The sequence below is a fragment of the Cygnus atratus genome, chromosome 7 (genome assembly GCF_013377495.2).
Source record: "Cygnus atratus isolate AKBS03 ecotype Queensland, Australia chromosome 7, CAtr_DNAZoo_HiC_assembly, whole genome shotgun sequence".
NCBI classification, from domain to species: domain Eukaryota; kingdom Metazoa; phylum Chordata; class Aves; order Anseriformes; family Anatidae; genus Cygnus; species Cygnus atratus.
In genome coordinates, this window is record NC_066368.1 from 6,204,785 (window position 1) to 6,218,989 (window position 14,205).

General features: G+C 39.6%; 1 protein-coding gene across 4 annotated transcripts in view; it reads right to left on the reverse strand.

Moving 5' to 3' along the window:
- Positions 1-543: 543 nt before the first annotated feature.
- The window catches only part of GRK5 (G protein-coupled receptor kinase 5), a 167,789-nt gene continuing 154,127 nt past the window's right edge, over positions 544-14,205 (reverse strand). Inside the window, exons 13-17 of one of the 4 annotated variants that reach the window (XM_035547859.2) lie at positions 12,716-12,853; positions 10,189-10,326; positions 9,198-9,329; positions 8,319-8,387; positions 625-1,627 (exon numbers count right to left, since the gene is read on the reverse strand). In XM_035547859.2, the coding sequence (XP_035403752.1) occupies positions 1,598-1,627; positions 8,319-8,387; positions 9,198-9,329; positions 10,189-10,326; positions 12,716-12,853 (507 nt within the window). In that variant the 3' untranslated portion in view covers positions 625-1,597. Of the gene's footprint in view, positions 1,628-8,207; positions 8,388-9,197; positions 9,330-10,188; positions 10,327-12,715; positions 12,854-14,205 lie in introns of those variants that run through there. The other 3 variants (XM_035547860.2, XM_035547862.2, XM_035547861.2) reach the window with 3 other exon arrangements.

Genomic DNA, 14,205 nt, shown 5'->3' on the forward strand with positions numbered 1-14,205 from the left:
TACAGAGTACCGAAGGGCACATTTTGATGGTTGTTGTTTTCTTTCTCTAAACACTTTCTCTCTGCCTAATTGGAGCTTAGACAAAGCCCTTTGTAGGGCCTCATAAATCAGACAATGCGCAACTTCAAAAAATAGTGCATGTGATCTGCAGCCCGCACCCCTGCTAGTGATTTTGTCGTCCTTTCATTCAACCTATTTTTAAGGTCATAAAGAGTTGTGTTGGCTGAAGGCTCGTATCGCAAAGGAAGGCAGGGGAGGTAAGGAAGGCAGGACAACTCAGGGAAAATACAGTCTTGCTTTCAGATGAGAATCTGAACTTCCACAAAGGAATATACAACCTCAATTTGTTTTTTAGCTCCCTCAATCTCCATGAAAATGTGATGGGTCAGAAAATTAAAAAGGCAGTACTATTAACACATACAAAGTCACAAAGGAACCTAGCAAGATACGAGCTGCAACTCTCACTGAAGTCATCTTCAAGATCCCAAGGACTTAAAGAAGCCCTGTTTGATTATATGCCTCATTAAAGCAAACCATAGTTTTCAAGTATTTAAATTAAAGAATTTATTAAAAAAGCCAAAAAAAACAAAAACAAAAACAAAACAAAAAAAACAATCAAAACAGTGGTTTGATCTAGATACAGCAGCACTGTGACATTACTAGGACATTATGTACGAAGAATCCAAGCAGCCATAGAACACAGAAGCCTTTATCTTCAATAACAATCTCAAATGAAAACTAGCTTCATCAAACAATGTTAAAGATCTCCCTGAAAAGAGAAACAAAACCAAACAGACCCTCCCCACCCATTACCCTTTGGATACTAGAATGATTTTTTTGTACAATACCAACAGCCACTAGTTCTTCTAGTTGAGAACACTTGCTTTAATTTATTACAAAAATGATCTGTTGACTCAGTTATGAAAGACAACTTTTAACATTGCTTTAGAAGTGTCTGCTCCTCTTATAGACTACAGTATTAGAAGTGCTTAAAAACATTTAATCCTGGATATGCTCTTGAAATTCAATCAGAAGGATATTCTGTGTATGTTTATATACCAAATATGATTTTCTAACTTTTGAAGCAGGTGAAAAGACTAACCCTAATATGAAACTGCAATTTTACAATTTAATTATTAGTCAGATATGGGCAACCACATGATAATTCATGAAATCTTTAGGTCTATCTACATTGCTCAGAAACACAAAATAAAGTTTTTACAACTTTCACCTTCATAAGGCTAAAATATTAAGTCTTTCAGAAGAGTGTCCAGTGTTTAAAAGAAATGCAATTAAGGGAGATCGCATTCGATACACATGAAATAAATCATTTGAGCTTGCTAATAAACATATTTAACAGCTGCGTGTGAGGTGATGAGAAAGGAAAACACATTTGTCATCCAGCCACTACCTGAAATGTTTCTTCTCTGGGAGTGAATCTTCTCTACGGGACCGCTGATTATCCAGAAAACTTGGAGTTCCCCTTTGGAGTCCATTGATCCCAGCATGTGGTTACCTCTTTGTTTTCAGAGACGGGCAGTGAGCTGACCCAATGTTTGCCACGCGTGCATCTTTGTGACTTCACACAGCATTTCACTTAATTGGTACCTAGGAATTCGTTTGTAGGCTTGGCCAAAAAGAGAAAGATTGTGAAGTTGAACCAGTGAATGTCATTTTGTCCCCTTCCTATAATTGTTTCCAATATAAAAAAGAGGAAGTGCTCGTCTGAATGCTGCAATTACTAGCTAGCACTCAAATAAGAAATGAATACTTTAACATTTACACTATCTCATCTTCTGTTGGAGATGGCTGTACAGAAGTGAAGTGCGTTCTGTTATATCTCTACAGAACTAAGGCAAACCAATAATAAAAGAGCCCTTATTTACAAGAGTCATCTCCATAGTCATGTAAATAAGAGCAGCTATATTAAACCTATTTCACTTAAATAATAATACAAAGAATTGGTATTGATTTGTTTTACGCACAGACTCCAAAGTGCTTTCTATTGATAGATAGAGAGCATCCCTCCATGTTTAAGAATGGGAAAGAAGAATTGCAGAGAGGTTTGGCCAGGGATTGAAGTAAAACATGGGTGCAATAGGAATACAATCCACCACTTCTGGCTCCACGTACATAAAACAAGGAGAATACTTCTGCACAAGCAGTAATATTCATTTTAGTGAATAGGCAATGATCTGTTTAAAATTGTTTCTTTCATTAAGCCCATTTGACAGGACACTAGCTTAGCTGAATCAACTGCAGCAGCTTGTATTTGTATTATCACGGATAAGTTTGGGGGAGGTGAGCATATAATACTGTGGCATGCTGTGGGCTTTCCACCTTCTTTGGTAGTTTTCCTAACAAAAAATAAAATTGCAACATTCTCTGGACTGATTTCTTCCTCTTTTCTTTTTGTAGCTAAGTGCAGAAAGTTATTACCAGCCAGGACTACATAAATAATACTAGTTAGTATATCTAAAAGAGATTGTTTCCTGCCCAGCACATGAAAGTGAGTAATTGTTTTAAACTTACACAGCCTTTTAGCTTTAGCATAAGGTTGTTAGTCATTACTATTCTTACTCTAAATAACGTTTAGTGTTTTAAATTGCAGCTCATATTTGTGGAAGGCTTGACATAGACAACTCTGGAACCTTCTTTTTTCCATGGAGGCATTGAACAGAGCCATTGCACAGATTCTGCCAAACTTCAATGCCAAATGTACTTCCCTGCAGCCTGAGACAGACTAGGGCCATCCTCAGGCAGGAGAGCCTTTAAGTCTCTGGTTCCAGCTCCCTCCACCACCAGACTTATTTGCTGCAGTGACAGCCAAGGAGTCCAAGTGGTGTTTTTGTGAAGTTGGCACCTAAATACTATTAATGTTACTCTGGACCACTAAAGCTTCCAGAGGCCACTTTGTGCTTCATGCTACGTATGTGAAGGAAGATGTCCCAAGAGACAGACTAACCCAAGGATGTTCTTTCAAAGCAAAGTCCAGCCTCTTTAAAGATTGTACAGGAAGTACGAAGAAATGTTTGATGAATGATCTCATCTGCATTGAGATATTTAACAAGTGAGTATTACATCTTGCTACTGAACTGAAAAAAAAATAAATCACAACTGTGGAGCAGAGATTAAAACACCCATATCTTGTCCTGCAGCCACCTGTTCCATGGATAGCCATGAGAAGTGCTATAAGAGTGTGCATTTATTGCTCTTCCAGACAAGTCTACATAGAGAGCTCCTGGCTGAGGCTCAGACCCTGGAAACACAGACCTGTGTGACAGCTGTTTGTGCAGGTTGAATGGGTACCTACTTGTCTCTTCAAGCTCTTATATCTGACTTCCTCACAGAGATGATCTTGTCTCTGAGCCATGGGCCCAACCCTACGTTTAATATGACCTTGTGTATGCAATTTCCAGATTACTCAAAACTATGAATAACATACTATGAACCAAGGAAGAATGCGCAGTGATGTGAGATAATAATTGCCATTTGACACTTGCTGAAGACACACACGTTGTGGTAGTTTTTACACTGTACTCCAGAGCTCAGACCCTCTCTTCCTTGTCCTACTGATGGTGTTATTAGTATTACAGATTGCTTTTCTGGTTTTCTTGTCAGCTGAGGCTTCTCCACTGAAAAAGTTTAATAGCAACTGGATTTGACAGAGGAAGGAAAGAATTCAAGTTAGAACCTGAGTTCTGGTTGAACAAAATTAAGAATCAGTGTCTTGTAATCAGACACATCACTGTGTCAGCAAAGTTTGATTATCTACAGCTGATGGCACTCTTCATCACTGTTTTTGGGGGAGGGGCTGACTGCAAAACAAGACAGGTCAAGTTGTTCTTATGGATACCTGGTGTCATCCCTAACTGCCAGCTACTAGACAGTAGGGCCAGGTGAACACTGCAATATTGAACTCTGCCATCCACTAACATTCACTTTGATCTCCAGGACGTTTTTGGTTTGCTTATCTTTACACCTTTACCAGGTTTTTGTTCCGAAACAACATCTGAGTCATAGCTGTTCTTGTAAAAATTTCTTTTTTAGATAAGATAATCTAGGCCAAGAGTGCACACGTAAGAGTTTATTATTTGTTATTTTCCCCTCATTAGTCACTTGTTTCAAAAAGCCTCTCGTCCAACCAGAGGGTGGGAGAAACGCTAGAAGACTTAAGTGAACACTGAGACATTGTGGAAAATAACTGTTGAACATCTGTATCACATTTTGAAAGAATCTGTATCATAAATGGAAAGAAGATACAGAAAATTGATCAGTTTAAAAAGCCATTAAATAAGTACTCCTTTCTTCTCCTTTGCTATGTGGAAACCCACACCCAAACCTATTCACTTTGCAAATGCTCTCCAAGATTGTATAATGAAATTATAATTCTGTTCTTTCAAAGCCCCTGAACACCTGTGGCTCCTAGTGTTTTTGAATTTGGCTCCACAGAGACAAATGCCAATTTTCTCTAGATATCTGACTATGCAGGGCAGGGCTTCAGACCTGAATTCTGTGCTCAAATTGCACCTGGTCACATAATGGAAGTGAGAGGACTGTGACTCCTCTCCAGTCTTGAATGTCTGATGAGTTGAATAATAATAATATATATATATATTAAAAAAGAAGAAGAAGAAAGCAGCAATGAAAAAGACAATCCTGCAGGTTTTGTTGTGTAGGCAGACTCTGACTATAAGATTCCTAGGACTGTTCATTATCATTAGAGATATATGATATTGATCAAATCTTTCAGAACTTGGATACTGAAAGAGTACGACAATTCTGCTTCCCAAGCATCATAATACTGTTTAAAGTTTGTTGGACAGAATAGCAACGCTTGGGGAAGCAGTATGAAATCTCCCTCAAACAATCTAGTTTTCTATCTCTTCCTTTACTCACTCACTGCTCCCAAGGGGCTGGGATCCAGGCTTGACTTTTCAGGTGGGCATAAGCATCCTTCTCCCACACCATCTAGAGGATTCAGGATTTCTAACCCTAGCATTATAAATTCCAAGTATCACTGAATGCCACTTTTGTCATCTGAGGACTTTGCACTGTCCTTGCGTGTCCACTGCTAGAGTCCTAGAGGTGCTGAGTAACGATCTGTCCCAGCTGAAAGGAGAGCAGGAGAAGGCACATTTGCTATTACTCACTGTTGTTGTATAACAAAGTAATCCACCACTAGTTAAGGCAGACAGCATATAAGAGGTATAAGGCCATTTACAATCTCTTTGCAAATTGCTCACCAGCTTTCAATAAGGGTTTTGTATTATTGGGATTTTATTTCCCAAATGGGAGGTGGCAAAAAAAGAAAATTTAGTCTTCATGTGCCACACTAGTAACGTGTAGGAAATGAAGCCCTTGCACCAATAGCTGCAGTCTTAACAGATTTATCCCATGAAACATTAATGGGCTAAGCCTTCCTCCAGCTGTCCTTTTTTCTTCCCCATGTGGTAGGTAGATATTCTCAGCCACATTTTTCTGATGGGGGAATATGCTCGTCTCTTGCTGCAAAGTGAGACAATGACGGTAGTGGAGAAAAGAGCTTCGTCTTTCACCCTAGTCCCCCAGCCAGCACCCCCTACCCCTAGCATCTGTGCACAGGATGAAGTCAGATGACTGTGCACAAACATAAAATGTACAATGCTGCTAGAAGGTGAAGTCTTTGAGTGACAAAAACAGATTTGAGTTGTGCATCCCTTGCAGCTCTCTACGAACTAAGAAGTACAGCTTGCCTCAGGTGCACTGATACACATCAGTGGTCTGGCTATATGTTCCTCTACTTCTCACCTACATGTCTTGAAAGCAACTGAAATCCTACCTGTCATTGAAGAAGGCCTGGGAAAACCTCTCAGAGCAAGCGTATGTCCATGCAGAGCATGCTAAAGTGACTGACCAGAATCTTGCTGACTTAGGTGGCTTTCCATCAGGCTGTGAGAATGGAACTGGAGGTAATAGACCCCTCCAAACGCAGTGGCTTTCACCTCTACAATATTTCTTTCCCCTCCTATCAGGAAGCTGAAACCATTATAGATTTAGTTTGCAGATGATCCAGAGAGAAAAAATTACTCAAAATTCAGACCTATTACTATCTCCCTACAATCTTGCATGTTCTGTACGGTCTGCAATGCCATCATCTGACACAGGAGAGTGGCTGAAGCTCTCCCTGAGCACCATCTACGTGGGAAAAAGGACTTTCTGTGCCACACTGATCTGAAGGAAAAAGGCAAACACATTCTTGGTGATGTTATGACATGCTTACACAGCTTTCTTGCATGTCCCATTGACCAGGGAAACTGGGAGATTTTGGAATTATATGGACTTGCATCTTAACATATTTTACTTCTGAGAAAGGCACCAAAGCCCCATCTTAGTTCCTTTTCTCTGTAAGCTGCTTTATGCAAATCCTGACTCTGTCCTATCTCTTTCCTTCATGTCTTCATGGTGTTCTAGTGTGTAATTTTTGTGACTCACTCATACCTTTGTCACTGCTAACCTGCATTTTTTAACTCTTCTCCATTGGCCAGATAGAAGATATAAATTAATAGACTAATGAACTTTGGCTACTTAGACTTCTTCAGGAACAGTGCTTCCTAGTATCCTGGGATAACAGAACTGCTACCTAACAGGACTTTAGACACGGCAGCATGAGCATCAGAAGTTCCTTGTTGACCCAAAGGAGTGAACTCATCCGTCTACTTTAGCCAACATTGTAATGAGCATGGTGAACAAACCTGTTTTACAGAATATGTTAGTCTATGGAGATCATGTCTGCACTTGGGGGTACAAAGGTTTTCCAATTCCTGTTGAAGGGAAGCAACCATATTTTTGATCTGGCATTCTTAAAAATAATAGATGGTAGCCTGAGAAAAGCATGATTCAGGTGTCTCAGGTACTGCTACTGATCCTGACTGATCCTGTTTATACTAGTGGGAACAATGTCTTCAACAATGGTTAAAGGATCCTGGGCAAAGAAAGATGGAAGCAAAAGTGGGAAGTGTTATTTCATAACTAACATTTTATTCAATAAAGTCAAGGACCTAATTGAGGGGATGAGTCATATACATCTGTCAAGACTGAAAGAACTCTTAAATGCAGATACAACTTAAAGGTTCTGCTACTGCTCAAAAGCAGCTCAGATCCCGCTCTGAATTTTCACAGCTCAGCTCTAGAGAGCTGACATGAATCTCACGGTCAGTATAAACCAGACTATTGAATTTCTCTCCTGCTACCTGGTTGGTATGAGCGACTGTGGAAAGGCCTTGGACTTTTGACTGCAGCACTGAGAACACTTAAGTTTTGCTCTACTTTCAGTGGGTGCAGGTTTCAAGATCTTGAAAAAGAAATGGCCATTTGCTTTCCTGGTTACCTCTCACTCGGTTTTGTTCTTCTTGTCATCAGAAATGGTTCAAAAAACAGTGAAGGAGAAGAGTTTAAAATAGGGTTCTCTTTCTAACCAAGAAAATTATGATGAGCTAACAACGTAAATAAGTGCAAATCTCAGCTGTGCTGGTCCAATGACATCACAAACCTTCGGCATAGCAAGTAGTATTCGTGAATACATCAAAGCCTTGTCAGTATCTTTTAGCATTTAATGTGAGACATTACAAATTAACGAAGAGGAGAAATGTATGCAGTGTTGCTGTAAACCAAATATACAGATGTAAAATAATTAAGAATAAACTGTTCCATAAAAATGCATGTCAATAAAACCCAGTCTGATAAAGTGATTTATGAATAATATTCTAGATTTACTAAAAAGAATGATTTCTCGTTTGAGGCTCTGGAAGTCTTGAGTCACATTTTTTTTTCTTTTAAAAAAATGTCTTAAAACACATGGCTTTACAGCTGCTGCTTGGAAAATATACACCTCCAAAGTCTGACTTTCATTTAAATACAAATGTACAAAATGTAAACTGAGACAATAGAGAAATTTACAAAACTTTTCTTTAAAAATAATAAAGACAAAATTCAGTTCTAGTATGATGCTATTTAAATACGTGCAAGTAGTCATGTTCATTGAATTTCTATTGCAATGTTCTAAATAGACAAATTTGATTCACACAGTCTTGAGTGCCACCTCCAGAAACAGACCTGAGTGGAAATTTCTTCTTAAAATGCGAGGCTCCACTGGAAGGAATGGGTAGAAAATCTCCATTTTGGGGAGATCCTTTTTTTTTTTTTTTTTTTTTTTTTTTTTTTCCACTGAACGGTGGATGCTCTCTCATCCATAGAAGCTCCATAGACTATAGTGGAAGGATGTAACGTTTCATAAAACTGAGTCAGAACTAGCTGCTTCCAGTGGAGTTTGAACTTACGTGATTTGAATTTATGTGGTGATTTAAACTGGCCTTTGAATTTGGAGAACTCTTTGAATTGTTCTGATGCTATAGAAAGAGGAAAACAATGACAATTAGCTTCTGCAAATATGCCAAGCTTCTTTTAGCCCAACATTGTTAATTTTATGGTGATAATGTACTGACTGTACTGCAAGATATTTGTTTGAAGACCTCTGGCTGTAAAATACTCTTCAGTTCTTACCTGTAGTTCTCTCTAGGTCAGGAGGACCATGGGAGTTCTTGAGGAAGACTCATTCGAACTCCAGGAATAAATTCAATTCATTGCAAAACGTCAGTATCTACTAAATCTGACTAATGCAGAGGCTACCTGCCAACGCTGAGGCATGACTTTAACCCTACAGAAATACATAAGTCTAAGAATGTTATTTGGATTTGCAAATTGTGCCATGGTGCCACATGAAAGCTGTATATCACATACTCTCTGGTCTGTTCTCTCTTCTAGAGCCTCGGTTTCCTGCCTTGACTATCTCACTCAGCTTTTGCATTTTCTTTTCTTTTTTAACACATAAATCAAGGAGTTTTAAGGAACTTATAAAAAACAAATAACCATTTCAAAAGGCATTTCAGCATACCACTGAAAAATAGTTTGGGTAAGAAGTTTTCAACCACTGGAAACAAAGCTGATGAAAAAAGATGGTTCTGGTGACACAGGATATCTGCAAATCTGGGATATGCAGTATTAGTCAGGAAATTGGCAGCTAACTGGCAATTGGACTGTGATGAACAGCCCTCTCTAAGATGTTCTGTCTTTATCATAGCAAAAATACCATTATAACATGGTATATGACACTGGCCATCTAGACTGGTGTTCCTTATTTTAGTCATAAAAGACCTCACCTGCCGTTTAAATATTCTCTGTAGCAATCCTTTCTTGGGTGGCTCTGGAGGGAAGCTTTTATTTAGGTCTGGTGAAATAGTACCATTTGGTCCAAACACATTTAGTTCTTTAAAACACTCTGTTTCTATCATCTGGTGGAATACAATAGGGAAGAAACAAAGAAAGAAAGAAATTAAGAAGTGACACATCTGCATTAAATAGATTCCAGTAGCGCCAGGTTGTTCAAAGTCAGGATCAGGATCACTATCTGCCATCAACAGCTTGAGCAATGTGTTAGGAGAGTTAACAGTTGAATTCCTGTTGGTGGCTATAGAAGGTAAATAGGAGGTATGAAAAAGAGAGGCTGAATCTGTTCTGTATGTTTGCACATCAGTCTTATTAGAGGTTGCCCCACACACTTTTCTAGTCTTTTCTTCTTTTTCACTATGGAGAATATTAGGTATATTCAGGCAGACTCAAAAAATCCCAGTTATTAACACCCCTCTGCCCAAGTGGAACTGCTGTTTGATTCAGATCTGTATTATCAAATCAACTGTTGATTCTGCTTTCATATCAAACAGAAACAAAGACCCAGATCTGGAAACCCAGGAGCTGTTCAAGTTCTAGAGTCAACTGCTGCAGCTGGGACCCGCTGCAGGTACAAAATAGTGGGTGAGATGCGGATCACAAATGGAGTCCATTAGGACTGCCATCCATCCTGCGGAAGTTCCTCAGAGCTGTTGTCAAAACACCTCCATAGAAATACAGGAGAAGGAAGTACAGTAGGATCCTTGCCAATTTACACAAATATGCACAGCCAACAGATACAGTCACCTGAACTTGACATCTGTGGTACATTATAGATCTTGAAAGAGGCCATTTGTAACTCATGAAATCATTAGAGTCTGGCAAGTTATGCAGTAGCTATATATTACTGGAAATATACAGCTCCTCTAAAACCATCTGTGTTAGGGATTTTATTGGAGTAATTTTACTATGACACATCCTTACCTCATTTTGCCATGGAATAGACACGGATCCTGTGGAAAACTTGGAATAGAAATCATCATCTGTTTGGTCCAGGTTTACTCCTTTCACTGTGGAGAATTGCTCGATGTCTAACACATCCTTGCAGTATACTGCTCTGGGCTATCTCAGCAGAGGAATTAAAAAAACAGCAAGAGAAAAAATATTTCTGAGTCTGACCATGTGCTTCTATTCACAGATTCAGTCAAGTGAGAATGCCTAACAACAAGTGACTATGCATCCTGCTTCTCTAGACTTGCTCTGCCTGCATGTTTATCATCAAAGGCTGACTTTGCTTTAAGCACGTTAAGCGTCCCACTTTGAAGTCCTTAAAGCATCAGTGCAGACAAAGTGGGTTTTAGTCATCCATATAGCATATGGTTAAGAGGTGAGGGGAAAAGGATGGAAAGCAAGGAAAAAATCAAAGCCTTCAATAGCCTTTTCTTCTAGACAGGGAACAACAGAAAAACAGAATGAGTGACACACTGGAGACAGCTCTGAAAAGGGATCTCAATTAGAAGTGACCTTCTGCACAGGTAGCTGTGGGTTTTGCAGCTTAAAAGTTTAAAGGAATGTATACTAACTGCTAAAGAAAACAGAAGATCTTTTGGCATTTTTCCATTGTTTTTATTAATAGCTCAGCTGCTGGAAGCTGTCCAGAATCACCTCTATTAACTCTTTTAACTTGGCTGCATTTCTTCAAATAGTCAAATGGCTTTACCTTTATAAACTACTCAGTTTTCTGGGATACAGACAGGACTTTTTGCAGTGATGCTGCCTTAGCTCATATTCCAGCAGTCAGTCATAGAAAACAGAAATAGTCATCACTGGCTACATGACATAGTGTGGTCATTTGTGCACCTAGAGAGCTCCCATTAGCCACACAAAGTTACCCTTTGAGGCACAGGAATAATTGAGGGGTGGCTTGAGGAATTAGCCCAACCTAACAAACTCAAGTACATGTTGAATTATATTGTCAACACATGGTACCATGACTGCACAGCCCAGTGGTCCAACTGTGCAGTATTTTACCTAGAGCTGAGCAGTGTGGCCAAACAAATAAAACTAATTCCTAACAAAAGTCGTATTTGCTGGAGGCTGCATCCCTTTGCATTTCTGGTGGCTGCAATCCACAACATTTTTGTGGAGACAGAGAAGGCTAGAGGAGGACAGAGAAAGATGGGTTGGATTACAACCTCTGCCATTGGCTATATAGCTTTGGGCGATTCAGCTGACTTCAGTAAAGACTTCAAAATCTATGGATGAAGTGCCAAATAATTTAAATTAGAGGCAGCTCTTGAGTTCCCAATAAATAGCCATAAAAATTTATGTGCCTCTGCTTTAGCAAATATGTCTATAAGAGGTGCCTTCTGGGCCTTACATGCCACAGTTAAGCTTTTAATACACTCTGGCGAATCCCAAATTTCAGCCCAGAATTTTCTAATTTTCTACATCAGAAAGAAATAGTAGCTTGTCTCCTATTTCTTCCCACTAAAGCAGGTCGTAACACCATGGGCTAATTGGCAGGAATAACTAGGCCGCATAGTAAAATGTAAAGCAAAACCAGAGCAGCTAAAGTAAACTTTTGTAGCTTTTAAACCACTTTGGTTTGGTTGAGTTTGCAGCAACGTGAATGAGAGCTGCCAAGATGTTACTTTCCTTAATAAGTTAAAATGGCAGTGTTTACTTAGAACCATATGGGAACTTTACGGACAGGAGGCCTACCCAGAAAGAGAGCCCTGCAGGAGGAAAATAATCAGATAACTCTGCACTGGGGTAGAGAGCTATACCATAAAAGGGTGGAAAAAGTTTTCTTATTGCCAATGCAACAGTCTTTCAGTATGTGCGAGACTGGTGTGTAAACCTGAGTAAGGACTCAGCATTGGGTTCTACTCCCCATGAACACTAACAAGTTAAAAATGCTATCTCAGCTCCAAGCATTCTGCCTGAGGTGACACGTTATCTGAACCTACTCAGACTTTCTGTAACAAATGCCTGTTTTCATAAGGATCCAGTTCATTCCTCAGTTCTTTCGAGCTTTGGACTTTCTAATTCTGATCTCACCTCAGCATATATGTCTATATACCTATGTGTATACATATGGCTTTCATTGCTGATTTTTCCACGCACCATCTGGTCCTGAGCATATTTATTCTCACACTACTACTATGGCTAAGAGAACATAGAGGTTCCAAGTTTAAAGCTTGGGAATTGAGGCATGAACAGATATAGTGGTGTCTCCAGTGTCACACAAGAAGACTGGTAAAATAAGTGGGAATGAAAGAAGCCCCAGGTTAACACCCTATGTAGAGGCCCACCTACCTGCATGCACACATATCTACAGAGCAGCCCTCCTCCTCCTCCCAGCCTCCCCGCTTCAGCCCTACTGCTTATCACATCTTCCTAGGTCTGCTACCCACATATGCAGTGATGACAGCTCTAAGAATGGGAAGTTATTTTAGAAACAAATCTCTTGAAAGAGGCCAGTGGGTGTTCTGTGTATCGTACTTACATCAGGGACAAAGGGAGGATCCAGCATTCCCGCTTCCAACCGCTTGAAATTCATGCTTTTGAAAAAGGGGTGCCTCTTCACTTCTGTTGCGCCTTCCCCTTGACAACCCAGCCGCTGCTTCATGTCTTTGGTGAGGAGCTGAAACATGCCAAGAAGATTGGTATGAATGTCAGAAAAGCAAGAGCTCCTCAATGATATTTATATCTCCAGCTGTTTGTTAATATACCCAGAGGGAAGTACAGAGGGGAATTGTAATTGCTGCTATTTAATGGCCAAATTTAAATGGATTAGGATCCCAGTGTTCTAACTGCTGGTCAAACCCTTTGAAAATTACCTGCTGTAAAGTGTTTACAGTCAAAATAGACATTACTTCTTGTGCTTACTTTCAGCAGACATTTTCTGGAAGAGGTCTGACATACCTTCATAGCATATATAAATACATAGTCATAAGTCCCATGTGATTTTTCTCTCTCTCTCTTTTTTTTTTCTTCTTCTTTTTTTTTTTTTGTTCATTGCATTTTTGTAAGAATATTTTTCCTGTGTTGCTTAGACAGGGTTAATTCACTATCAAATTATGTTTCCCCCCACCACAGCATATTCTAGTATATCACATGACACATTAAACCCACACTTTGTCCTCAAAGGCCTATCTCTGCTGAAGTCAAGGGGTGTTTTGTCCATGGAGCTACCTGACTTCACCCAGAAGATGATTCAGTGCACCAGTATCAGTAAGCATCTTCAGTTCAGCCTCGTTTATTTTCAGAGAAAGGCAATGCACTACCACTACCTGCTACAGCAAGTCCTGCCTACTTCTTGGGTACTCATAATGGAGCAATGAAGACTAACTGAACTCAGCATCCTCCGTGTATAAGATAAGCAGGTCCATAAACAAAAACACAGGGGTGGCAGATCCTGGAGGACCTTGTATGTATGGAGTATTTCATCTGAAAGAAAACAGTTAAACAGAAGAACACCTCTGGCACATGCTAGTTAGTGGATAAGGACACAGAACATGCAGCCAAATCTTCTTTTAAATCATATGCATAGAGTCAAGTAGGCTAAATCAATGTCTTTAAAAGAGATCATGTCTAACATTTGCAGGGCAACAGCTCAGCATGCAAATGACTGGTGTAAAACGACTCTCACTTGTGACAGGGACATTTCTTAATGTACCACTGCCTTCAGGCAATCTAATGAAAAGTGAAGGTTCACAAATCTGTTTCCATTTATTCCCTCCCTTCATCTTCAAGGAAGCGTGGATGACATACTCTCTAAGCTACAGGAGGGAAGTAGAACTCATAATCTGCCCAGAGATCTCATCTGCTCATTAAAAAGATGCATAACTTGTGCCTTAGTGCAACAGAAAACTAAATGTGCATTGAAAATAGTCATGTTTACGAAAGCTTTTAGGTTAGTTTTACTCGAGTCTCCACTCTGGGGGAAAGACTTAATCCATACATGGAGGAAATAAAACCCCCAGCTCTTTTTCA